Consider the following 25926-nt stretch of genomic DNA (forward strand, 5'->3'; position numbering starts at 1 on the left):
CTTTCGAGTCTCAGATATATTCACTGTGGTCAGTTGTGCACTAGCTAGGGTCTCTAGGATGTTTGGGCAGCTGCTGTCTGTAGGCTCTTCTGGCAGTGAGATAGTTTGTGTATGCTTGGCCCATGGAATAGCACCATTAGGGGGTGTGGCCTGGTTGAAGTAGGTGTGTCACTGTGGGCATGGGCTTTAATCCTCGGTGCCTGGAAGCCAGTCTTCTAGCTGCCTTCAGAACAATTGGTGAAACCTTCAGCTTCTCCAGCCCCATGTCTGCCTGGATGCTCCCACACTCCCACCTTGATGATTATGGACTGAACCTCTGAACCTGTAAGTCAGCCCCAATTAACTGCTGTCCTTTATAAGAGTTGCTTTGGTCATGGTATCTGTTCACAGCAGTAAAACCCTAACTAAATCAGTCAGTCAATCTAGGGATAAGACAGTTGAATTCCCCTCTACATGGTTTCTCTTTCTCCAGTGGCCTAGCGAGACTTTGTCCACATGGAAAGACAGGGCTCTTAGGAACAAGTAGCCTTTTGAAGCCAAGGCAAAAGACCAGCACAATATCATTTTTTTCACATTCTATTGACCTTACAAGGTTTAGCCCAGAGCTGCGTAAGACAAAAGTATACAGATAAAATGAATAGCATGGATTTGGCTAATCCACCACAGACCTGATATGTTTTCCTAGGCAGCTGACCATGTTGACAGTGAGGGATCCCTGCTCAGTCTTTGATCTGCAATGGGGTTATTATTCCATTATTTCATTCCATTGTAGTGCTATCTGCCAAAATACTTTTACTATATTTTACACTTATTTATCTGTTTATTTAGTGGGTGGGTGCACAAGCCACAGTGTACTTGTGTAAATCAGAGAACAACTTGTGGGAACTGGTCCTTCCCTCCCACTACATGGGTTCCAGGCAAAGCCAGTGAACCATCTTGCTGGCCAAATATTTAGGCTAGCCTTGAACACACAGAGATCCTCCTGCCTCTGCCTCCCAAGTGCTAGGATCAATGGGGTGTGCCACCATAGTCCACTTTTTACTTATATAAGTATTTTGAACAGGTTCTGAATTCTTAATAGGCTTTACAAGTGCCATCCACAGTAGAAAAAAAAAAAACTGAATCCACAGAACTTAATCATTAGCAACTGGACCTCACTGCATGCAGCTTGAAACTATCCACGCACCTTGTCCTTAGTTGCAAACAACAGAAAACCACCCTAAAGTGGCTTTAAAGAAAATTAAATGGGGGAAAACAGTTACTTGGCTGATGCATGTCTGTATACATATATTTGTGTGCACTGTCTGTTCATATGGGAAAGCCAGAGGCTGGCACCTGTGTTCTCCCCTGCTGCTGTTTGCTTTGTTTTGTGGGTGAGGAGATGCAGAGTTTTGCTTGCATACATCTCTCTGCCATGCCCGCAGAGGCCAATGGAGGGCATCAGATCCCCTGGAATTGGAGTTACAGACAGTTGTGAACTACCATGTAGATGCTGGGAATAGAACATAGGTCTCTGGAAGAGGGGGAGGGGTTCCATCTCTCCAGCCTTACTTTTGACCCAAGGTTTCTCACTGAGCCTGGAGTTCACAGTTGGGGCTGAATGGGCTGGTCAGAAGGTCTCCAGGACCCTTGTATCCCTGGCTACCCAGTTCCAGGGCGGCGCTTATGTGCTGCTGTGCCCAGCTGCCTCATGTGTGCTAGGGATTCGGACTCAGAAGCTTATGACAGCACAGCAGACACTGCCCAGAGCCACCTCCCACCTCCACCCCTTGGTCCGTTCCTTTAATTTAAAAAAAATATTAAGAATGATTCTATTTTACACGTGTGGGTGTTTTGCTTACATGTATGTCTGTGCACCATCTGCGTGCTTGGTCACTACAGAGGCCAGAGGAGGGTATCAGATCCCTTGGAAATGGAAATACAGACAGTTGTAAGCTGCCATATGGGCTCTGAGGCCCAAACCTGGGTCCTCTAAAAGAATGAATTAAAAAAACAAGCCTTCTGCCATGATGAACCTGCAAGCCAGCCCCAATTAAATGTTGTCCTTAGAAGAGTTGCCTTGGTCATGGTGTCTGTTCACAGCAGTAAAACCCTAACTAAGACATAACAAAAAAAAACAAAAGAAAGAAAGAAAGAAAGAAAGAAAGAAAGGAAGAAAGGAAGGAAGGAAGGAAGGAAGGAAGGAAGAAAGAAAGAAAGAAAGAAAGAAAGAAAGAAAGAAAGAAAGAAAGAAAGAAAGAAAGAAAGAAAGAAAGAAAGAAATTGGGCAAAACATAAAGTGTCCCTCAAAATTTGCACATCTACATCCTTGGACCTCGGCTGCCTCGTGGTCAGGAAGTCCTGGAGGGAGACTAGTGCCTAGTATTTGCAGAACCTGAAAACTTTCTTAAGCAGCAGTTGTTGTGCTGGCCTCCTAGGACATTCAGCAGCTGGTCCTGTCACCTTCCAGTTCCAAGATGCCTTCCAGGCTCGAACCCAGACATGTGAGCCACTGGCCGGCCCCAACAATAGAGAACTTGAAAAGCCAGTATACAATCCAAACTGCACACAAAATATTTGAAAACAGTGATGATAGCAAATCTTTAATTTGCTGCTAATGTCTTGGTAAACAACAAAAAATTCATGAAGTTTTCCTACTATGTGTTTATGTAAATTCTCTGAGATGTCCAAAGACCCCTGAATGAGGAAAATTCTGAAAATCATTGCATATGTGGAAAGCATAGGAAGTTCTTGGATCAAGACACCAAGTGCATTGTCCATAAGCAAATGAATATTCAAGAGAACTCTTCTAAATGTAACAAACTTAGCAATGTGATTTTTGAATCCACCGAAAGTATACCTCATAAAGCTAACCTCAGTGATACCTCTCATCAAGTTTCAAACCGAAAAAGACATAAACTTGGGAACACTAAAGAAGCTTGCAAATACAAAGACTGTGCAAACTGTCTAAATGTGTGTTCTATTATTAGTCCCAAGCAAGGAATCCACCTGGAGAAGAAAGAACACACACAAAGTACAGATTTTGATAAAGTTTTTGTCTCTAAACATAAACTCATGGTGAAACTAAACAATAGTGGTGTGAAAAGTTACAAATATAGTGAAAGTGACAAATGCTTTACCCATCAATCCCATCTTAGTGTTCATCAAGGAATTCATACAGGAGAGAAACCTTACAAATGCAGTGAAAGTGACAATTGCTTTACTGACAAAGTTAGTCTGACAAGTCATCAGATAATGCATACAGGAGAGAAACCTTACAAATGTAGTGAATGTGGCAAATGCTTTACCAAAAAATCCTATCTTAGTATTCATCAGAGAATTCATACAGGAGAGAAACCATACAAATGTAGTGAATGTGACCAATCCTATACCCAAGAATCCTATCTTATTTTTCATCAGAGAATTCATACAGGAGAGAAACCTTACAAATGTAGTGAATGTGAGAAATGCTTTACCAAAAAATCCTATCTTAGTATTCATCAGATAACGCATATGGCTGACCTTTCCCGGCTGGTAGTCAATGAAGGGTAAGAACCTGCTTGGCAGGTAAACATAAGACAGGCATGGCTAACTCTACTGGAGGCCACCTGAGATGGGGCCAGAGCAAGGAACTCTGATTCCCACTGGTATCCTGAGCCTGTTCCCGCCAGCAGAAACAGACACAGGACGCCAGATTCTTCCATGGTTAACTTTACTTCATAACATATTGAGGTAGACAAAGAAGGCTCAGAAAGTGTGTGTCTTAAATACTTTTTGGTGACTAGGACTGGTAGCAACACCCACGATTCTCATGCACCCTAGGGATAGGCTAAACGCCCCAGGGGTTGGGCTAGTGCCCTGGGGGATGGACCGGTGCCCTGGAAATGGGCTGGTGACTTTTGGTGGGTTTTTGCTTTTAGCACATGCGCATATAGCTTGTTCTTTGTTTAGGTGGCATAAGGCACTGCGGAGCCAGCGCCATCTTAAGATGGTAAATGTTATTGCGGCTCTCCACATACTGGGCTTTCAAAAATTAAAACAAAAGGGTGGAACGTAGCCAAGCAGACCCTGCCTCAACCTTCCTCCCTGAGGCAATCAAGCACTTACCAGCATGGACAGAGACCCCTGATGCAGGATAAGGCAATGGAGGAAGCCAACGAAAAAAAAGAGAGAGCCCCATATAATACTACTTGAGAGCCAATGAAATGCTGGGAGGAAGGTGTAAAGGTTTGTCCATTTCCTGAAATAAACAAGTCTGCTTTTTCTTAAAAAAAAAAAAAATTGCACTTCTACAATCTTACTCTTTTTTTTTTTTCTTTTTCCATGAACTTAGCATCTTACATATTCTGTCTATTGTGTGGTTTGTCTGTCTGTCCCCATCAAAACATAAATTTTTACATTTATTTTTTTATGGTCAAGCTGTTCCCAGGAATGTTTTAACTACGGGGCATACCTGGGTTTGTTTTTCTTTGTTTTCAGCCCCAGGCAGCCTCTAGCTCACAAACAACCAGTAATTTCTGGGTACTTTATATGACTTACAGGTCTTGAAATTTCATCTTTCTTTCAACAGTTTCTTGTTTCAGTGTCTGGGATCCACACATGATCTTCCGGGCTCCTCCAAAGGGCTGGCCTCGCTTCTCCAGCTCTGCCCTCTGTAGCACTCTAAGCTCAGGTTGATCCACTTCACTGCTGCTGCCATTCTTGGTGATCATCCTGTGGTACTGGCATCTCCAATACGATGGGGTCTTCTGCTGCAACTAGGTTTCATCAATAGCCTCTCATAGGCTCTCTTTATGGTGCCAAGCCTCAACTCCTTTGCATGACCCCTTCAGTCCTGGGCCACCAACTACAACTGAGGCTGCACTTTCATCAATAGCCTTCCCTGGCCTCTCACAGTGCCAAGCCTCAGCTGCTCTTCATGACTCCTTCATGTCTTCAAAGCCAGTAACACCTTACACATTACCAAGTGCAGCTGCAGCACGAGGTACAACCTTGGCTCTCTCTGGAACCCAGCTTCTTTGTGCTCTTAGAAAACACTTTCCAGAAGACTTCACCTTCTGGTGAAAAAAACAATGCCAAAAAAGGTATTTTATTATATGTAGAATTTTTAGGTTTCCAAACATGTCTAAATGGAGATAGACTTGCAATCAGTTCTGCTAATTTGATCATAATTACTGGGGCACATCCTACTGTTTTGATTATAATACATGTTTGAGATTTTTGTATGTTATTTTGATAGAATCTCTAGCCCAGAGTGGCCTCAAACTTGCTATGTAGGTGTGTTAGTCAGAGTTCTCTGAAGTCATGTGTATATGCATGATTAAACACATGCATTTTCATACAAACACACCCACATTACCACACACACACACACACACACACACACACTCCCAGTCTGGTGCTACAATCCCTGAAGATTCCTGGAAAGCAGCTGATCGACAGTCTGTGTTGGAACCCTAAAGACATTGGTTCTGATACAAGCAAGGGAATACCTGAGCAAGAGGATAGATGAACTGGGTGAGGCAAGTGGGCAAAAATCAAAGGCTTTCTTCTTCCATGCCATCATATATGGGCCACACCTTCTGGGAGTGGCCAAGGTTTGGTGTGTGTGTGTGGGGGGGGGGGGTCCTCCCTATCTCGAGACAGGGTTTCCCTAGCTGTCCTGGAACTCACTTTGTAGACCAGGCTGGCCTCGAACTCAGAAATCCGCCTGCCTCTGCCTCCCAAGTGCTGGGATTAAAGGCGTGCGCCCTTCTGCCCGGCTTTGCCCAGCAGTTTTAGTTGATTCTAGCTGTAGTCAAGTTGCTGTCCAAGATCAGCCAACACAGTAGCCAAGGATGGCCGTAAGTTTCTCATCTGCCTTCCTCTACCTCCCGAGGGCAGAGACCAGAGGCACGTGCCACCACACCTTGCTCTGAATTCAACAGTTTCATAGTTTAGATTAAATAAACCTACTGATAAGATCCATTCTAAACCAAGCGTGATGCGCATGCCTGTCATCCTAGCATTTAGGAAGCTGAGTCAGGAGGTTTGTGGAGAGTCCGAGGCCAGCCTAATACACAGAATGAGACCCAATTTCAACCAGAAGGAAAGGAGGAAAGAGAGAAAAGAGAAGAGAGGCCCACAGAACCGGGGCTTCCTCGTTGTGTTTGTGCTTACTGGAGGGCAGGTAAGAGGTTAGCTTATTGTTCAGCCCTAACTAGAGCTGCTAACCATCATGGCCAGCCCACCTTCTCCCTCACCTTCCTCAGTGGATTGAGCACAGAATTGTGACAGAGCAAAGGTTCCTCCATCTTGTCTTAGCTGGAGCTATCTTTAATTTAACACGAAACTGACCGGTCCCTTTTCCCATCTCCACTGTGAACAATCTTGTGGGAAAGCAACCACCCTTGCTCTAGAAACTCAGAGTCAAAAATGCCCAGCTAACGGCATGGTGTTTGATTTGTATTAAACTGCTGGCTTGCCCCACTTCTCCCTGCAGCTGCCAGCCTGTGTTCTTTGGCTTTAAACGCTCTCTGTAAAATGCACTTGAGGCTGCACTATGGGAAGTGTTTCTCTCCAGGCAGTCACCAGCCAGCTTAGTACAGACTCAATTCAGATTTTGGTTGTGGTCTTTGGAGCTCCACCCTGCAAGAGTAATAGGAGATACATCGATGGACCTATGGGCCGGGAGCTCCAGAACAAAGATACTGGCACCTGCACTGAATCACCAACCCTGGCACCATCTGGAAAGCACTGTGTGGTCTGTGCTCTGCCTGGCACAGGTTTTGACCCCACCCTCTATTAGGTGCATTCTGTCACCCAGTGTGTTCTAGCCCTAACTGGTGCCCTGCATCTTTTCTCTGGAGGTGAAACACAGCCGTTTCATCTCATCCATTTTAAGCCATCAAATGCCTAATAGATTTGCTTTAAAAGAACAGCCCCAGTGTGTTAGTCAGCTTTGCATCAGTATGACAGAGGGCCTAAGATATCAATCTCGCCGTTAGTCAGCTTTCCGTTGCTGTGACAAAGTGCCTGAGGAATCCGCTGTAATTAGGAATAATTTATTTTTGGCTCACAGTTGGCTCTTGTTTCTGGTCCTGTGGTGAGCCGGTCATGATTGCAGGGAGAGAGAAGTGAAGTTATTTAGCTCACCGTCGACAGGAAGCAGGAGAGAAAGAAGGGGCCAGCAAGGAAACAGGCTTCAAGGGCACAGTCCTGGTGACTAACCTGCTCCAACTCTATCTGCCTTCTGATTCCTCCCATTTCCTAGTAGCTCACTGTGCTAGGAATCCACACCCTGCCAGTCCAGTCCTGAAGTCGGAGCCTCAGGAGCCGCCCACTGAACACTGGTGCTTTGGGGAGTAAGCCTTCATTTAACATCCAGGTCACAGCAGCAACGTTCAAGGACGGAAGGTTATTTTAGCTCACATTTTCTGAGATTTTAGTCTGCTTTCGATTGACTCTAGCTTTAGACCTGGGATGGCTCAGTGTGCTATGGTGAAGGGGCGGGGTCCTCTTCATCTCTTGGTAGCAGGGAGACAAACTGAGAAACAGAGTAAGGAGTTAGAGTCCTAGTACCCCCTTAAAGGGCACACCCTCAGTGACATAACTTCTCTTATTTTTTATATATTTTTTCTTTTTTTAAGATTTATTTATTATTATATCTAAGTACACTGTAGCTGTCTTCAGATGCACCAGAAGAGGACATCAGATCTCATTATGGATGGTTGTGAGCCGCCATGTGGTTGCTGGGATTTGAACTCAGGACCTTCAGAAGAGCAGTCAATGCTCTTAACCACTGAGCCATCTCTCCAGCCCTATTTTTTTATTTTCCTAATGATTTATTTATTTTTATTTATGTTTGTATGAGGGTGTCAGATCCCTGCAGTTACAGGCAGCTGTGAGCTGCCATGTGGGTGCTGGGAATGGAACCCAGTTTCTTTGGAAGAGAAGCCAGTGCTCTTAACTGCTGAGCCATCTCGCCAGTAACCTGGTATAACTTCTTTTTTCTAATCCCATGTCTTAAAGGCTCAGTTACCTCCCAATAAGGTGACCCAGGCTGTGACCATGCCTTTAACACACAGGGCTTTAAGGAACTCCTACCCAACCATAGCAACTTGCACTTAAAATCTAATTATTTTTAATCTATATTTTTGTTTTTGTTTTATGTATATGAGTGTTTTGAGTGTTTGCCTGTGTGTGTTCACGTGTGCACCATGTATGTGCCTGCTGCCCAAGGAAGCTAAAAATAAAGCGTCGACTCCCACGGAGTCGGTTATGAGCTGCCATGTGCGTGCTGAGATCTGGACACCAATCCTCTGCAAGAGCAGAAACTGCTCTAAAGCACCAAGCCCTCTCTCCAGGCCCTGAAACTGCAGCCTGAGAGGCAGGTATGGTGGCACACACCTGTAACTCCACCACTTGGAAGGTAGAGGCAAGAAAATCAGGAGTTCAAGTTCATCTTTAACCACACAGAGTTCAGGCTAGCCTGGGCTATGACATGAGACCCTATCTTGGGAGGAAAAAAAGGAAAACAACTTTATTTCTCCACCATCTTTGCAGTTAAAATGTTAAGACCAGAGGACATCTTGTGTGTGGTAAGACGCCCACATCTGCTGACTGCCTTTTCCCATTTTTGCCTCAGGACCTGCCGATTGCCTTTCTCCTTTGTTATTCATGAAATTGGTTGTTGAGTCCAGGAATTCTGTAATTCCAGCGCCTGGGAACTGAAATCAAATGATCTTTAAGAGTGGAGCCAGCAGGGGGCGGGAGAGATGGCTCGGTGGCTGAGAGCACTGACTGCTCTTCTGAAGGTTCTGAGTTCAATTTCGGGGGCCACATGGTGGCTCACAAACATCCGTAACAGGATCTGGCACCCTCTTCTGGAGTGTCTGGGGACAGCTGCAGTGTACTTACGTATAGTAAATAAATAAATCTTTAAAAAAAGAGTGGAGCCAGCAGCCTTGGTAGGGAAAGACTCTGATTCAAAAAGAAACAATTAAAAGCTGCTGGAAATTCTATCCCATGTCTTTCCAATAGAGGGCGCTGAGGAGACGCTGCTGAAGGAAGAACCCACATCCACAGTCCCCACAAGAAAGGCATGATTATAAATCTGTCCTGGTTTCTTTTGTCTAGATATAGCAAAATCCACAACAGAATATTAGAGCGAGGTCATCTTCAAACCTGCTAATCTCTGTGTCATCCTCCCCTCAAAAGTTGACACCCCAAATCATTTAAGAGATGTGCTAAGGCCAGGTGTGGTAGTTCATGCCTTCAATCCCAGCAGGGGGTTAAGGGAGGCAGATCTCTGTGAGTTCAAGGTCAGCCTGGTCTACAAATCAATTTCCAGGACAGCCAGGGCTGTAACTGAGAGACACTGTCTGGAAAAACATGAGATGGGGCAGGGTTGAAATATGGGAACAGCTGGAGAGACGACTCAGTAGTTAAAAGTACTGACTGCTTTTCCAGGAGTCCTGAGTTCAATTCCCAGCACTCACATGGTGGTTCACAACCATCAGTAATGGAATCCGAAGTCCTCTTCTGGTGTGTCTGAAGATTAGCAACAATGTAGTCATATACATAAAATAAAAAAATAAATCTTTTTTTTAAAAGAAATATGGGAATAGAAGGGTTTAGGGTCTCTACTCTTATGACTTTCAGGAATGGGAGGGTGATCATGGGGACTCAGATTGAAGGAGTGAACCCCAGAGCAGCAAGACCATCTGAGTGAATCTCCTGCCAACAAGGAGATAAACTATGTCAACCATTTAGAACATACAAACCATAAACGAGAAGAGAGAGAACTAGACAGCAGTCGAGGATGCAAAATCCAAGGTTGACAGGCTTGCTCCCATTGTTGATGCTATTTTAATAGGCGTGTTGGGAAGGCACATTCCCAGTGTGGCACAGGGACACTCCACCACAGGGAAAGAACAAGGCGGTATACAGTTTACCTTTGCCAAAGGGTGCGAGACCCCCAAACAGGGTGAGCGGGGGAACTGGACTGGAGGTTCATACAGTTTCACCCCAAGGTAGGGGAATGACTGTGTCTCACTGCACGGGTGGGGGCTGGGCCTCAGGAACTTATTTATAACTGGTTAAACAGCAGCAACAACAAGGCTCAGGAATGCCTGGCATCCGGGGCTGGGCACACAGACTGGGGAGGTTTTAAGAACACTGGCCTTTGATGAGCTAGCTAGCTATCCTTAATGGAAAGTCTGTCTCTTACAGATATAGCCCTTCTATACCGTGAGATTCCCAGAGATCCAGTTCGGATACGTTCACCAAAGCCTAAGGCAAAGGAACTGACTGGAATTGTGACAGTTTCTTGGCAGCAGTTTCCCACATAGCAGGCTGGTTCAGGTTCACACCGCCCTAGGCCAGTTGCTTCCTGGTTGCTGTTTGAACCGTTGGGAAGTTTATGTAGTAGTCTCCCTTGCACAGTGCTCGCAGGGCATTAGGGGATCCTAGTGTTCTTTTTCTAGTCTCGTCCTCTGAGGCTTGTGAGCTCACCCGGGAGCTCGCTCCTAAAAAACCTGGCTTTTTATACTTTTGAAATTCGGCTCGAATTGGCTTATTTCTCGTCAGAGAAAACCTATTACCTTACTTTCTGCAAGGTTCTCTTTTCTAACACATGTATCCCCTCTTAAAACTTGAGAGTTCACGTGCTTGCCAGAATGCGGTTGAAAACCAAGGCTTCTTTGCTGTCTGCAAGCTGTTAGGCTGCCCCCCTGTGGCGACCACAGGCAACACAGACCTGACCTTTCTATAGACAGCAGGCATTGAGAAACCAAGGGGTTTCCAGTTTGGATGTGTTCTAACCTCAACATGCTGCTGTGCCTCCCCAAGGCCCTGCACTCGCACGCGCACACAACACACACAAATCAAAGAATGTAGAAAAAGAAATTAGGCCGGGCGTGGTGGCGCATGCCTTTAATCCCAGCACTCGGGAAGGCAGAGGCAGGCAGATTTCTGAGTTCGAGGCCAGCCTGGTCTACAAAGTGAGTTCCAGGACAGCCAGGGCTACACAGAGAAACCCTGTCTCGAAAAACCAAAAAAAAAAAAAAAAAAAAAAAAAAAGTGTGGCGGTCAGAGAACAGCTTGCAGGTGTTGGTTCCCTCCTTCTACTCTGTGGCTCCCAGGAACTGAACTTGGGTCATCCAGGGCCTTTACCTAGTGAGCCGTCTCAGCAGCCTTTAGTAGAATGTTTATTTGTATTTTAAGTGATTTGTATATGAGTGTGTGCACATGAATATGGTAGTTCTAGAAGGGCAGAAGAGGGTGTCAGATCCCCCGGAGCTGGAGTTCCAGCTGGTTGTGAGCTGCTGGCAACTGAATTCAGGTCCTCAACAAGGACAGGAGAGGCTTAGCCTCTGAGACATCTCTCCGGTCCCCACCAGTGCCTGCAGAGAAAATAAAACAGAATCTGAGCCTTCTTCCTCTTGGTCTAAACTCTCAGCAGGAAGAGCAGTGGACAGCTGGAAAGGGTAAAAACAGCGGTGTGGTCTGGATAAAACCCATGTATTACACACTTAATCCCAGAGGTATTTGAGGCGTGGGAATTATGAGAAGTGTTTGAGTCACAAGGGCTCTACCCTGAGAAACAGATTCATCTGCTCAGAGATGAGTGGCTTAGAGGCTTCTCTGGGAAGTGACTGTGACATGAGAGCAGCCTCCTCTGACACACCTTACACTGCCTAGCCCAGTGATGCCTCTACCAAGTTCCGACACAGGGAGATACCCACATCAATGCCAATAACAAGCTCTTGGACTTCTTTCCCCTCCCGAGAACAAGAACTGTGAGCTAAATAAACCTTGATTACTTATAAATTACCTGGTACCAGGTATTTTGTTATGGCAACAGGAAGTGACAAAGACAACCCATATTTCTTGACTCGATGCAGGGGTCTCTCAGAGGGCCTATTTTTACTCATTTTCCCCCCTCATCACTGTAGAAATGTGTGGTGATCCATAAGGTGTGCTGGGTTTGAGCCCTGACTCTGCGACTTTCAGAGAACAGAAACACGTACCTTAATCTCTCTGTGCTTCAGCTTCCTCATAGGCAAGGCAGCGCCTCTTGCCAGAGTCCCTGGGGATTAGATGAGGAGATGCTGGTAAAGAGCTCAGAACACTGACTGGAACCAAGGAAGCACCCAGTGGATGCTATTTTTAAGCTCCTAAAACAGCAGTTCCCAACATGTGGCTTGCCACCCCTTTGTGAGTCAGATATCCTGTATGTCAGAAATGTATATTACAATTCATATCAGTAGTAAAATTAGTTATAAAGTAGCAACAAAAATAATTTTCTAGTTGGGGGTCACCACAGCATGAGGAACTATATTACAGGAGTCTCAGATGTAGGAAGGTTGAGAACCGCTGCCCTAATAGAAAAACAAAAGCAACAAAGTAACAAACAGCCAACATTCCAAGCACAGCCCCTGGGGCCTCCCACTTGCCCGCACAGGTCTTTCAAACTCCACCTTTAGAAGCTGGAAATGTAGTGTGTCACCGGTGTGTCATAACAGCATGTACCCAGATGTACAACACTAGGAGTGAGCCCTATATAAGCTGTGGACTTTGGGTAATACTGACTGACAGGAAGTCGGCCATGGGGCAGCGGGCATGAGAAGTGTGTGAGGATTCTTTGTGCACTTCCATTTTGTTGTGAACCCAAAGTTCTATAGAAAAGGGAAGCTTGGGCTGAGCAGATGACTCAGCGGTTAAAGTGTTTGCTGTTGGGATCCCCGGAACCCACATACATGCCATGTTGGAGATGGTAGCTCACCTGTAACTCAAGCACTCAGAAGTCAGAGAAGGGATCCCTGGAGCAAGCCGGCTAGTGAGACTAGCTAAATCGATGAGTTCTGGGTTTGATTGAGAGACTCTGACTCAAAGAATAAGGAGAGTTTTTGAGAGTCCCGATTTTAACCTCTACATACACAGGCATATGCATGTATATATGTATATCCACATACAGGCAAACATGAATAAACATATGCACACCACAAACACATACGTATGAGAAAAAGAAAAAAAAGCAAAGATTATTAATTCAGAAAACAAGTTAACTTCTAGGAAGAAATCAGTTCTGAGGAAATGAAGGGAATTACATAGGCACGGGTTGGTTTATTTTTATTTTCATCATTATTTATTTTTATTTTATGTGTTTGAGTGTTTTACCTGTGAAACACAAGGAGGCAAGAAGGCACTGGTTCCCCTGGAACTGGGATTTATATAGATGGTTGTGAGCTGTCTGCTGTGGATTCTGGGAAATGGAGGAACCCCTGTCCTTTGCTAGGGGGCAGCCCTGACAGGGTCAAGTACTGAGATGGGACACAACTTGGGACCAAGGCCAAAGGCTGATGACCTCTGGCATTTAACTCTCAACGTTCTGGGGGCTAGAGCTGAGGGCTTCTGGCAATTTCAGAGAAAAAGGAAAAGAAAGAAAGAAAGAAAGAAAGAAAGAAAGAAAGAAAGAAAGAAAGAAAGAAGGAAAGAAAGGAGGGAGGAAGGGAGGGGGGGGAGAAAGAAAGTCGCACACACCCAACTTTATTATTGCTTTCAGCTTCTTATAGCTTTTTAGACAAAAAGTTCTTTATGTAAGAAAGAATTACCTAGTAGACAAAATGTTACATAAAGGGGGAGTTACAGAAAGATGTCAATAGTAAGTTCAAAGCAGTGTTTCATTCTATAAGTTCAAAGCAACAGTTTCACACGGCCTTGTTTTAATTTATCATAGTGCACACCTGTGGCTTCATCCTTGGACCTGACCTAGCATGGATGTTTTTCCTTGATCACAAATCTATCTATTCCAAGTCTTTTTTTTCTTCTTAGTCCAATTTATGAAAGTTCATTGTATTCCTTATTATGCAGCCTTAACTCACTATTCTATGAGAAGGGCACATTCTATTCTCTCTTTTTTTAAAGATTTATTTATTTTATTTATATGAGTACACTGTCACTCTCTTCAGAGACACCAGAAGAGGGCATCAGATCCCATTATAAATAACTGTGAGCCACCATGTGGTTGCTGAGAGTTGAACTCAAGACCCCTGGAAGAGCTGTCAGTGCTCTCAACCACTAAGCCATCTCTCTAGCCCCACATCCTATTTTTTTTTTAAAGATTCATTTGTTATTATAAGTACACTGTCTTCAGACACACCAGAAGAAGGCATCAGATCTCATTACCAATGGTAGTGAGCCACCATATGGTTGCTGGGATTTGAACTCGGGACCTTTGAAAGAATAGTCAGTGTTCTTACCCGCTAAGCCATCTCTCCAGTCCCCCCCCCCCACATTCTATTCTTGATTCTAACTTTATTACATCTTTCTGACAAAACAACTAAAGCCATCTCCTTAAACTTTCTTCCTAAAATTATTTTAATCAAATCAGGAATTCTATCAAGTCATCATTTCACCTAAACAGCATTAATTCATGAAAGTTCATCTTCATGCTAATCTGCAGGAAGTTTGCCCAACAGAGTGGGCCATCACCCAGGAAGTAATCACACCAGGCTACAGGCAGTGAGGGTCTCCTGGTGTCCACTCACACCAAGCCACATAAATGAGGACTATGGCAAAGACAAGCTGAGAAAGCACATCAGCCCCAAGAAGCAATCCTGGGACCAAGTCTCTGGGGCTGTGCTTCACTAGAGTGCGCCCATCAATGCTGAGCAAGATGGTAGGCAGGCTCCAGGGAGCTCAATTATCAGCTGCAACTCTTCCTGCATGGTGTCTGCCAATCCTCTGCAAGTGGATCAAATACAGCAAGTGCTCTTAAGCACTGAGCCATCACTCTAACTGGCACGGGAAAGGAACAAAACAAACAAACAAACAAACAACTTCTTTTGGGGAAATGAGCAGAGTTCGGTTCCCAGCACTCACATCAGACACCTTACACTCTTTCACAACTCTAGCTCCAGGGGATCTGTCTTAGTCAGTGCTCTATTGCTGAGAAGAGATACCATAGCCAAGGCAGCTCTTAAGCATTTAATTGGGACTGGCTTACAGTTTAGAGGTTTAGTCCATCCTCACGGTGGGGAGCATGGCTGCGTGCAGGCAGGCCTGGTGCTGCAGGAGCTGGGTCATACGGTTCACCCACTGCCTTGGATGTGCCACATTAGTGCAGGATTTGAAGGAGGGAGATTGAGTTGCCGTCCAGCTACTACACAGAGCTCTGTCCTGTAAATCTCAAACTGTGCTACAAATAAAACCAACATTTTTTTTTAAACCACCCTGATAATTTTCTGAACCTGGGCTGTAAGTCCACTTGACATGCAGACATAGTGAATTATCTGTAAGGTTTAAATATGCACAGCATTTTCCAGCAACTTGGCCAACTGTCTGCAGAGAGACAGCTGCATTGTTTCATTTGGAGTTTCGCCAAGCCTTGGTCTCCATTCCAGTATGGCACATCCTCAGGACACAGGATTTTTTGGGATTTTGCTTTTTTTGTTTTTTGTTTTTTTTGTTTTTTTTTTTTTGTTTGTTTTTTTGAGACAGGGCTTCTCTGTGTAGCCCTGGCTGTCCTGGAACTCACTTTGTAGACCAGGCTGGCCTTGAACTCAGAAATCCGCCTGCCTCTGCCTCCTGAGTGCTGGGATTAAAGGCGTGTGCCACCACGTCCGGCAAAATATTATTTATGTATTTATGTATGTGAGTGCACTGTAGCTGTCTTCAGACACACCAGAAGAGTGTGCATCAGAGCCCATTACAGATGGTGTGAGCCACCATGTGGTTGCTGGGAATTGAACTCAGGACCTGTGCGAGAGCAGTCAGTGCTCTTAACTGCTGAGCCATCTCTCCAGCCCACACCAGTGGCCTTTAAGAGTCTGCTTTTGGTGCCCCTGCCGTGTGTTTAAAACTGGTTTTATAAAGAGGGGCTAAGCTTGTGACTGCTTCATGTGTCTGAGCACTAACCAATCACATACTTATTATTTTATTACTAAGTGTTTTCCTTTCTTGCCTCCCTTAGGATGTCACTGTGCCATCAAAAATTGTCCTGCCTGGGTTCTGTTATGCACAGCATTTCGCCACAAAGTAGAAGCAAAATATTGGTTAATTACAGATCCCCAGTCAGGCTGAGCTGAGAATCTGAGGTAAAATCCAACTCCTCCCAGCCAAAGGGATCTATTAGTATGTCCCATAGTGTGCCAGCACTCTCCTGTCCCCGGTCCTGGTACAGGCCGTTCCTTCTCTGAAACGCCTCATCCCCTTCCATCCCAGCCCAAGACAACAGACTGCTCCCCAGACCCTCATCTCCATCTTCAAGATGGTGCCAGGGCAACATCCCACCCCCTGTCCCACTTTGACTCACTCTCCTATCACTGTCAAGTAGGAAACAGGTCAGTAATAGTTATTAGAATAAGCATTCGAAAAATGCAAGTGACTAACTGTGTGTAGGTAAAACTGTCGAGAGATGCTCAAGGCAGAGGGGATGAAGAGGCCTTGAAAACCTGTTAGAACTGAACTCAAGACTGTCCCTCTTGGCATAATGGAAGTCTGGAAAGAAAACTTAAAGAGTAACTGTCTTTCCCAGTGTAATCCATTGCTGTCTTTTCCCTAACGTCACCAGCTAGGGTTAGATGCAGCCCAGGGGTAAGAGTGTTTGCCTCGCATGCACAGGGCTCTGAGTTCAGTTCCCAGTACCACACAGTCATCTGCAGTCCACCATGATCTAAGGAACCACCTTCGATGAGCCAAGCCTGGTGGCTAGATTCCGGGAACAGGACAGAACAGGGATAGTAACAGCATGGTCTGGCTGATACATAGGAAAAACATTCTAAAAAACTATATTCTTTAGAAGACACACATTTATATAACCTTGTATATATATACTTTTATATATTCATATTTATTTGTATTTATTACTTAGAAGCACGTGTGCCACTGTGCTTGTGTGGAGGTTAGGGAACAATTTGCTGGAGTCGCTTCAGTTTTTCTAACATATGGGTCCTGGGCGTGGCCTCGGGGCATCAGGCTTGGCAGCAAACGCTCTCACCAGTCCACATAAATATATTTCTTTTTCTTTTTTTTTTTTTTTTTTTCGTTTTTTTGAGACAGGGTTTCTCTGTATAGTCCTGAATATATCCTGGAACTCACTCTGTGGACCAGACTGGCCTCGGACTCAGAAATCCGCCTGCCTCTGCCTCCCAAATGCTGGGATTAAAGGCGTGCGCCACCACGCCTAGTGAAAATTAGGTTTTTAAGCACTCCTGAGGGTGGCAGTGGCGACTACAGGGGAGGGGGCCGAACGTCACCTGGGCCACGATTCCCTCCAGAGCCTTTGTTCAATCCTCCTTGTTGGACCCAGGTACCGTAGGAGGGCCTATCTGTCCGTCTTCCACATATGTTGGGGATTTTCGTTTGCAAAAGTGCCTCGACCTCTGGGGGAACTCCCTCGGAGCACCGCGCTGGGACCTTCTGCGACAATTGATGACACTGGCTTCTTCCTTCTGGTCGGACTTACTTCCTAATCTGCTTAGAGCTTAGAGGGCTCCAAACCTTAGAACACGCCAAGAGGAAGAACCTCCCAGCTAGATCGACTGTGCCCAACAACCACCGGACCCCTTCCCTCCTGCGCAGTCCTTATCCCTTCCCCAGAGATTCCGGACCCGTGCCTAAGGAGAAGACGGGTGCGAGGCGAAGGGACGGCGGTGAGACACAGCTTCAGGCGCGGAAGCAAGCTAGAAGGCGGAACCTAATACCCTAAAGGCACAGCCACCAGCGAGGCGGAGTCTGGAGAGCGGGCGTCCGGGGGAGGGGAGCAATGGCTCTTTGTTCCCGCCCTGGAGGCGGAGCCGAGGTCCGAGCCTGCAAAACGTGGTCCGCAGTGTAACCCAACCCCGACCCTCCGCTACGGCGCTCCGACCTTGGGATTCCTGGACACCGACCAGCGTCGCTCTCCTTCGGCCTCCCAGCCCTGCGTAGGCGCAGGTGCAGCCGCCTTCTGTGGGCCTGGTGCAATAGGACTGCGGCAACCATGGCGCGGGGAAACGCCCCTCGGGACAGGTGAGGTGGGAACCCATGTGCTGCGTACCGTGGCCCAGGTGGCCACGAGCCTTTGAATTCCCGCTCGTCTTGATGCTCCTGGGCTCAAAGACGAACGGGACTACAATTCCCATCAGCCGATTCCCTTAGCTGCTTGAGCCAGGGTGATGGGGATTGTAGTCCGTTCTACTGAGGGGCGGCTAGGGCGGCCCAGGCGTACGTCCTCGGGGTGACCTTCTGATTGATCCCCACAGCTACCACCTGGTTGGGATCAGCTTCTTCATTCTGGGACTGGGCACCCTTCTCCCCTGGAACTTCTTCATTACCGCCATCCCGGTGAGACCCGCGGCCGCTGGGCAACCTCATGGCCACAAACCAACATCCCTCCAGCCGTCTTGAACTGAGCCACTTTCCTCACCAGGCCACTTACTACAGCTCAGCCTGTCAGGGACAGCACCAAGCCTCATAGAGGGAACCGCCTCTCCCCTGGCTAGGCAAACTTTTAGGAAGGTACAGATCTCAGAGGTGCAGGGCCATCCACGTAGGGAGTCTGACCAGCAAAGGAGTTTCCATCCCATGCCCTTTGTCGTTATTTTTGGCCAGTCACTCCAAAGTGTCTTTTTTCCAAGCCTTTGGCTTTCTTTGCAATGACATGAGTTACAGTCATTCAACTAATAATTAATGAGCAACTACTGTAGACAGATGTGGAGGAAGGCCCGATTCCCCAAAGCATGCATTCTTTTATAGAAAGGCAGAAATCTATAGCTTGTTTTCTCCTTTTTGTTTTATTGTTGTTGTTGTTTTCGTTTTTTTCGAGACAGGGTTTCTCTGTGTAGCCCTGGCTGTCCTAGAACTCACTCTGTAGACCAGGCTGGCCTCGAACTCAGAGATCTGCCTGCCTCTGCCTTCTGAGTGCTGGGATTAAAGGCGTGCATCACCACTGCCTAACTTTTGTGTTTTCTTTAGAATAGGGTTATTCAAACATATTCAGTGGGTTAACTTCCCAGGTGTCTGTGGAGTGCTGGCATCGGTGCTGGACCCTGATACCCAAAGATGGATCAGCTACTGAATCTGAGAGACACAGAGCCAGGGCTATTAATAATGAAACAAGACACGTGCCAGGCCATTCCACCCTGAAGCAGAGAGCTATAAAGGTTCTCAAAAGAAATTTCTTCTGCTTCATAGAAAAGATTTGTAAATTAGGAACTGAGCAGACAAAGGGTGGAAGCAAAGCGCATCCTATTTAGAGAAAGATCTGGAGCCTGCAGCTTACCAGAATGGAAGGATGCTAAACCGTGAGGTCTGCCTTGCAGGCAGGGTACGCATAAGAGTGCTGGGCTCTGTGTGCCCGAGAAAACGGATTGGCTTAGTTCCCAAGCTAAGGCCTCGCATACAGTAGATGTTCAATAAGTACCCATGGAATGAATAAGGGTTGAGGTGGTTATAGCAGGGGAATGGAGGCTAGGTCCAGGACACTGAAAAGGAGATGGAACCCAGAGATGCAGCAAGACCTTGGGCTCAGGCGCAGCAGTTAGCCATCTTTAATCCCAGCACTCTGGAGGCAGAGGCAGGCAGATTTCTGAGTTCAAGGCCAGCCTGGTCTACAAAGTGAGTTCCAGGACAGCCAGGGCTATACAGAGAAACCCTGTCTCGAAAAAAAAAAACAAACAAAGACAGCCCCACAGATGTTAACCAAACAAAGATGCTCAATTGACAAGTGTGGGGGGGTGCTTTCTGACCTTACACTGTCTACACCGTCTCTGTGTGGCAGTACTTCCAGGGGCGGTTAGCAGGGACCAACAGCAGTGCTGAGACCATGGGCACCAACCACACCAGTCCCACAGACACTTTCAACTTCAACAACTGGGTGACACTGCTGTCCCAGCTGCCTCTACTGCTCTTCACGCTCCTCAACTCCTTCCTGTATCAGTGGTGAGAACCAGCCCCAACCACCCTCTCCCTGTCACAGTCACAGAGGCCCGGGACACCTCCTGCTCCTCTCCTTCCCTGCTCCCACCTCATCACTCCAGCTCCCCTGCCCTGCCCCCTCTGCCATCTGCTCCTGGTGGCCCCCTGATGTCCTCTGCCCTCTTCTGAGCAGCATCCCCGAGTCGGTGCGGATTCTGGGCAGCCTGCTGGCCATACTACTGCTCTTTGCCCTGACAGCAGCGTTGGTGAAGGTGGACTTGAGCCCTGGGCTGTTCTTCTCTGTCACCATGGCGTCCGTCTGGTTCATCAATTGTAAGCACATCTCCGTCCGGCTCCCCCACCCCACCCTCTCGTGCAGGAACAGCCGAGCAGATCCTTTAAAGGAAGACAATACCGTCATCACCCAAATCCCCAGACAAGAAAATGGGCCCAAAGAGAGGAAAAGACACTTGTCTAGGAACCATAGTGACATAGGGAGACCTCCTAGTCAGAAGCCCCACAGACCAATGGTTATGTCTCAAAAGAGAAACAGGCTGGGTGTGGTGGTGCATAACTTTAATCCCAGCACTTGGGAGGCGGAGGCAAGAGATCTCTGAGTTCAAGATCATCCTGGTCTAGATGATGACTTCCGGGCTAGCCAAGGCTACATGGTGATGCCCTGTCTCAAATAAATAAATAAGAAAAATAGATGGGGGACATCCTACTAGATTGCCCTAAGTCCCCAGGGAAACCCACACTTGCCTAGCCTAGACTGCAGCGCCCCATGCACCTGATGGATGCTTCCTCTCGGATGCTGCTGTGGCTGTCTGAGTGTTGGTCCCCTCCATGTCTCTCCACAGCCTTCTGTGCCGTGCTTCAAGGCAGCCTCTTTGGGCAGCTGGGTACCATGCCTTCTACCTACAGCACCCTCTTCCTCAGTGGCCAGGGCCTGGCTGGGATCTTCGCTGCCCTTGCTATGCTCATGTCCTTGGCCAGTGAGTGCACCTGGGGGTCTGGAGGGCTGGGTAGAAAGAGCAGACACAGGAGGAGGGTGCCTGGGTTATGGGGTGGAGGCTGAGGGAAAGGACCCTTGGGCTTTGCATTGAGGGACAATGATGCTACAGAAAACTGGGACTGGGAGACTTGTGTCTCCTTGGCAGCTAAACTTTCTGTCCCAGGTGGCGTGGATGCCCAGACCTCTGCTCTTGGATACTTCATCACACCCTGTGTGGGCATCCTCCTCTCCATCGTATGTTACCTCAGCCTGCCTCATCTGGTAAGCCTGCCACAGGGCTTAGGTTATGCACCACCTTAGGGAATTTTGGATAAAACCCTGGAAGAGGCGAAGGGAGAGAAAAGTTGACTGGGGGACCTCAGCCTCCCAGCCAGGGGGGGGATGTGGGGGGTAGGCATACACAGAAGGGTGGGGGGTGGGTAAGCATACACAGAAGGGTGTGGGGTAGGTAGGCATACACAGAGGCCTTGCGCAGGACTGACTTGTTGATCCTTCTGCAGAAGTTTGCCCGTTACTACCTGACCGAGAAGCTGTCTCAGGCTCCAACTCAGGAGCTGGAGACTAAAGCTGAGCTCCTCCAAGCTGGTAAGCCCCAGGATCCTTGAGGGGATGTGGGAGAGACCCAGAGGAAATTCAGGTACACTCTCCTGGGAAGTCTTCCCTTCTGTCCTCCCAGTAGCTCATCCCTTTGAGCCTTGTGAGAGCAGAAGCAGGCCATGAAGGGAAGCCATCCCTGCTACCCTGTGGTTCAGTTTCCTCTTGAACAAAATGGAGAAGCAGGAGAGAGCATTTTGGATCCACGAGCTCTACTAAGCCTTGGGCAGATCGCTCTAGGCTCCATTTCCATGTTATTACTGTTGTCTTGGTAACAGGATCTTTCTACATTGGCCGGACTGGCCTCAGACTCAGAAATCTGCCTACCTCTGCTTCCTGAGTGCTGAGACTAAAGGCATTCCCCACCATGCCTGACTTAGGCTTCATTTCTTCATTGCAAAGTGACAATGACAGAATCTATCCAAGATACTTTTAACTCATTGCCTGGCACGTGGGCAGGGGAATAGCAAGTCAGAGGTCAGGTTAGGTAACAGAGAGGCTAGGCCTGTCTGGGCTAGAAAGAGATCCTATCTTCAGAAGCAAACAACAACAAAGACACGTGAGTGCTCAGGTGTAATTCAGTCACATGTCTAACAGCCCATGAAATCATGGGTCAATACCCAACACTGCAGTGAACGAGCAATAGGCAGGCTGTCACCACCATCAGCCCCTTCTCCTGTACTTAGGCTGGGAAGAGTCACTTGTTCTTTTTTTTTTAATTTATTTATTTTATGTATATGAGTACACTGTACCTGTACTACCGGGTGGTTGCTGGGATTTGAACTCAGGACCTCTGCTCACTCCAGCCCAAAGATTTATTTTTTATTATTATATGTAAGTACGCTGTCCACTGTAGTACACCAGAAGAGGGCATCGGATCCCATTACAGATGGTTGTGAGCCACCATGTGGTTGCTGGGATTTGAACTCAGGACCCTCGGAAGAACAGTCAGTGCTCTTACCTGCTGAGCCATCTCTCCAGCCTGAGTCACTTTTTCAACACTGAGGATTTCCGTACTTTTGGAAAAGTGAGTCATGCGTCTGACCCCAGCCTGCCCTCTCCCCTAGATGAGAAGAATGGGGTTCCCATCAGCCCCCAACAGGCCAGCCCAACTCTGGATCTTGACCCTGAGAAGGAGCCAGAGCCGGAGGAGCCACAGAAGCCAGGAAAACCTTCAGTCTTTGTTGTCTTCCGGAAGGTTTGTTGTCTTGTGGAAGGTTCAACTAAGAGATTAGCTTCTAACCCACTACCCAGAGATTTTCTCCAGCCCTGGGGCTCTCTGAGACCAGAATTAGACCTTAGTGCGTATTCCCTCGGCTCACTGGCTCATGGTGGCTTAGGGACAGTGGGCGGGGCTGCAGCAGTGGGGCTGGGGTGGGGGCTGCATGATGAACATGGGGCTTCCCTGCCCACTCACAACCCTGCCTCCGGCTCCCAGATCTGGCTGACGGCGCTGTGCCTTGTGTTGGTCTTCACAGTCACCCTGTCGGTCTTTCCTGCCATCACAGCCATGGTGACCACCAGCTCCAATAGCCCCGGGAAGTGGGGTGAGTGCTGGGATAACGCAGGGGATGGGGCGGGGAGGGAAGGGGGCAGATGGGGATTGGGCTGAGTGTCCACTCTGTGCTCCCCCAGGTCTGTTCTTCAACCCTATCTGTTGCTTTCTGCTCTTCAACGTCATGGATTGGCTGGGCCGGAGCCTGACCTCCTACTTCCTGTGGGTGAGCTTCTCTGGGCTAAACCAGCCAGAAGTTTAGGAAGTAACTGGGGACCAAAGGGAGGGGAGGAACATAGAAAGGTGACTTTCAGTAGTTCCTCTGACCCAACATTGGAACAGCCCCTGCCAAATGGCATAAGTGACTGGACCCTGGCATGGGCAGGCCAGGCTAGTGGTGAGTTCCTCCAGAGTAGAAGCCACCACATCTAATGGTGCACCGTGTCCCCAGTGGCCAGCCCCAGCCCAGCCCAGCCCTCTGCTGCGTGAAAGCTCTGACACCTCATGAGGAGTCGGACATGAGTCTTAGGGAACTGCTGTCAGTGGGTTATTCCTTCTGTGAAAGCTCTCTGGGAAGTGTAACAAGTATAGCAGCAGCAGTCTAAGTGGGACACAGCCTGGAGAGCCAGCCTACTTGGAATCCAATCCAAGGGAGTTGGCCGATGGGTTCTAGTTGTAGTTAGGCTGGAGGAACACCTGCCGGTGCTCCGACGCACATGGCTGTAGGTGATCTGACTGTCCTGTTTGATGAACGCTAAAGCACAGGAGATTGAATGCTCTTATTATAAAGACTTGATCAGGGCAGGAGAGATGGCCCGGGAGCTAAGAGCTTTTCCAGAAGACCTGAGTCTCCTTACCAGCACACATGTCACAGCTCACAGCTGCCTTTGACTTTAGCTCCAGGGGGTTACACACACACACACACACACACACACACACACACACACACACACACACACACACACGGCAGACCCCCTACCTAGCTGCAGGGCCCACACTCACCTGAGCCTCTGTCACAGCCAGATGAGGACAGTCAGCAGCTGCTGCCCCTGCTGGTGTGCCTGCGCTTCCTGTTTGTCCCACTCTTCATGCTGTGCCACGTGCCCCAGCACGCCCGGCTGCCCATCATCTTCAGGCAGGATGCCTACTTCATCACCTTCATGCTGCTCTTCGCTGTTTCCAACGGCTACTTGGTGTCTCTCACCATGTGCCTGGCACCCAGGTCTGGGAAGCAAAGGGTTGGGGGATGGGCATGGGGAGGACCTAGCTCCTGAGGGGTATCTGAAAAGGAAGACCAGCTAGGTAGCTGTCTTAAGACCTCTGGTGCCCTCCTATGGGCCAGCCCTTCACTGTGGCACTTGTCCCAGGCTAGGTAACTGAGGAAGTTACCTGCCTGCCCAGGTAGCCTAGCCATTTTCTACAGGGGCAATAAGGCTGGGACTCTCAGGAGACTGAACATGACAGGAAGAACCAGTTGGGGATAGTTTGTTGAGAAATGAAGCGGTAGTATGTAGAGCCCTATAAAGCCGGACCTCAAAGGTCCAGAAAGATGCTCTTTTTCAGCAACTTCACTTTACAGAGGAGACTGAGCCCAGAGAAAGGCCAGGTTATATTGACCCAGGATGGGGTCAGACCCAGACTAGAACTCCAGTGCTGAGAGACAGCAGAGGGCCAGAAGCTGTGTCTAAGGTTAGGCCTAGCATTCTCTATAAGTCCCTGTCTCTGTGTTCTAGGCAGGTGTTGCCACATGAGAGGGAGGTAGCCGGAGCCCTCATGACCTTCTTCCTGGCCCTGGGACTCTCCTGCGGAGCCTCCCTCTCCTTCCTCTTCAAGGCTTTACTCTGAGGACCACCAGTGCTCCACACAGTCCTCCCCTCAGTGCAGCTTCTGGAGTTGGGACGTTCACAGGGAAGGACCTCCAATATACCTGGTCTCTTGGTCTGTGGGTTCGTGGCTGGTAGCCACGTTGCATATGGTGAGGAAGAATCCACCACTGGTCACTCTGCCTCTCAGCTAGGAGTAACACGGGACACAGAAACCTGGAGCTCACAGAGATGCACAAAAGGGCAAGTTGGAAGGCAGCTATGGGGGAAGCAGGCGCAGGGCCCTTCACTGCCCTCCTGACTACATTTCTTCATCAGTCCATCCACTGACCCCAGGGAGCAAAGCCAGCTGTAGGTCTTGCTTAGGACACCCTGACGGTCTCTACCTCGGCTCAGAGTGGGACCTGGGACCAGCTCCAGAGCGTCAGCGTCCCCTTCTCACCCACAGGCCCTGACAGGGCATGAAGTGTCATGGAAACTGAGGGGAAGAGAAAGCTCAAAGGACCTCTGAGCCTCCAACAGGGTTTTCTCGAAGCCAACACCCCTAGAATCCAGATGGGCCTGTCTGACAGAAAGGCAGTTGGCCTGCATGTGTTGTGCACTGCACTTTACAGTTTGCAAAGTTTTTCCAGAAGCCTCTGTGAGGCCTTTGGAACAAGCTGGGCAGGGATCATCCCCAGGTGGGATTCGACTGTCTATGGAAGAGTAAGGCGATGGCCTTCATCGCCTTCCTTGTAGGTGCTGCCCCTGTCCCGCCACTTGCTTCTTTTCCTCAAAGTTCTCCAGGCAGGTGCCCTCGGCACTTGCTACTGTGTTTTTGCCCCATTTCTCCTCCGACCCTGCTCCTGCATCCAATTAAAACTGTTCATTTCTACGACGGATTCCTGGAGTGTTCACTTCTAAAGTATTGGCCTCAGTAAACTGGGTAGGGCCGAGATGGCTTTAAGGACGTGACAGATTGAGGTGGCCAGTTCTTGGGGGGGCAGAGGTTTGCATGCTGGCTCTGCTGGCTCTCTGGACCTCTTGACAGCTGAGCCCACCAAATGGGTTTGCAAGAAGCTGTCCTTCTAGATTACCTGGGCTTAATTCCCAGCACTTACGTGGTGACTGGAAACTCTAACTCCAGTTCCAGGGGATCCAAC

At 48.0% G+C, this 25926-nt stretch overlaps 1 protein-coding gene across 4 annotated transcripts; it reads left to right on the forward strand.

The window, feature by feature from the left end:
- Positions 1-12749: 12749 nt before the first annotated feature.
- On the forward strand, positions 12750-25665 carry Slc29a2 (solute carrier family 29 (nucleoside transporters), member 2). Of its 4 annotated transcripts, none has more exons than XR_003952750.1 (12): positions 12750-17970; positions 18204-18285; positions 19721-19881; positions 20051-20190; positions 20718-20852; positions 21036-21133; positions 21373-21457; positions 22534-22664; positions 22945-23013; positions 23102-23187; positions 23981-24183; positions 24695-25665. XR_003952750.1 is itself a non-coding variant. In NM_007854.3 (12 exons), the coding sequence occupies exons 1-12, from the start codon at positions 17942-17944 to the stop codon at positions 24804-24806; spliced, it is 1371 nt and encodes a 456-aa protein (NP_031880.2). In that variant the 5' UTR covers positions 17699-17941; the 3' UTR covers positions 24807-25665. The 4 variants fall into 4 exon arrangements, 3 of the variants coding, with proteins under 3 accessions (XP_030106598.1, NP_031880.2, XP_030106599.1); NM_007854.3 differs by having other exon boundaries at positions 17699-17970; positions 22905-23013; XM_030250738.1 differs by lacking the exon at positions 18204-18285 and having other exon boundaries at positions 22905-23013.
- Positions 25666-25926: the final 261 nt, after the last annotated feature.

Source organism: Mus musculus, chromosome 19 (assembly GCF_000001635.26).
Source record: "Mus musculus strain C57BL/6J chromosome 19, GRCm38.p6 C57BL/6J".
Taxonomy (NCBI): Eukaryota; Metazoa; Chordata; class Mammalia; order Rodentia; family Muridae; genus Mus; species Mus musculus.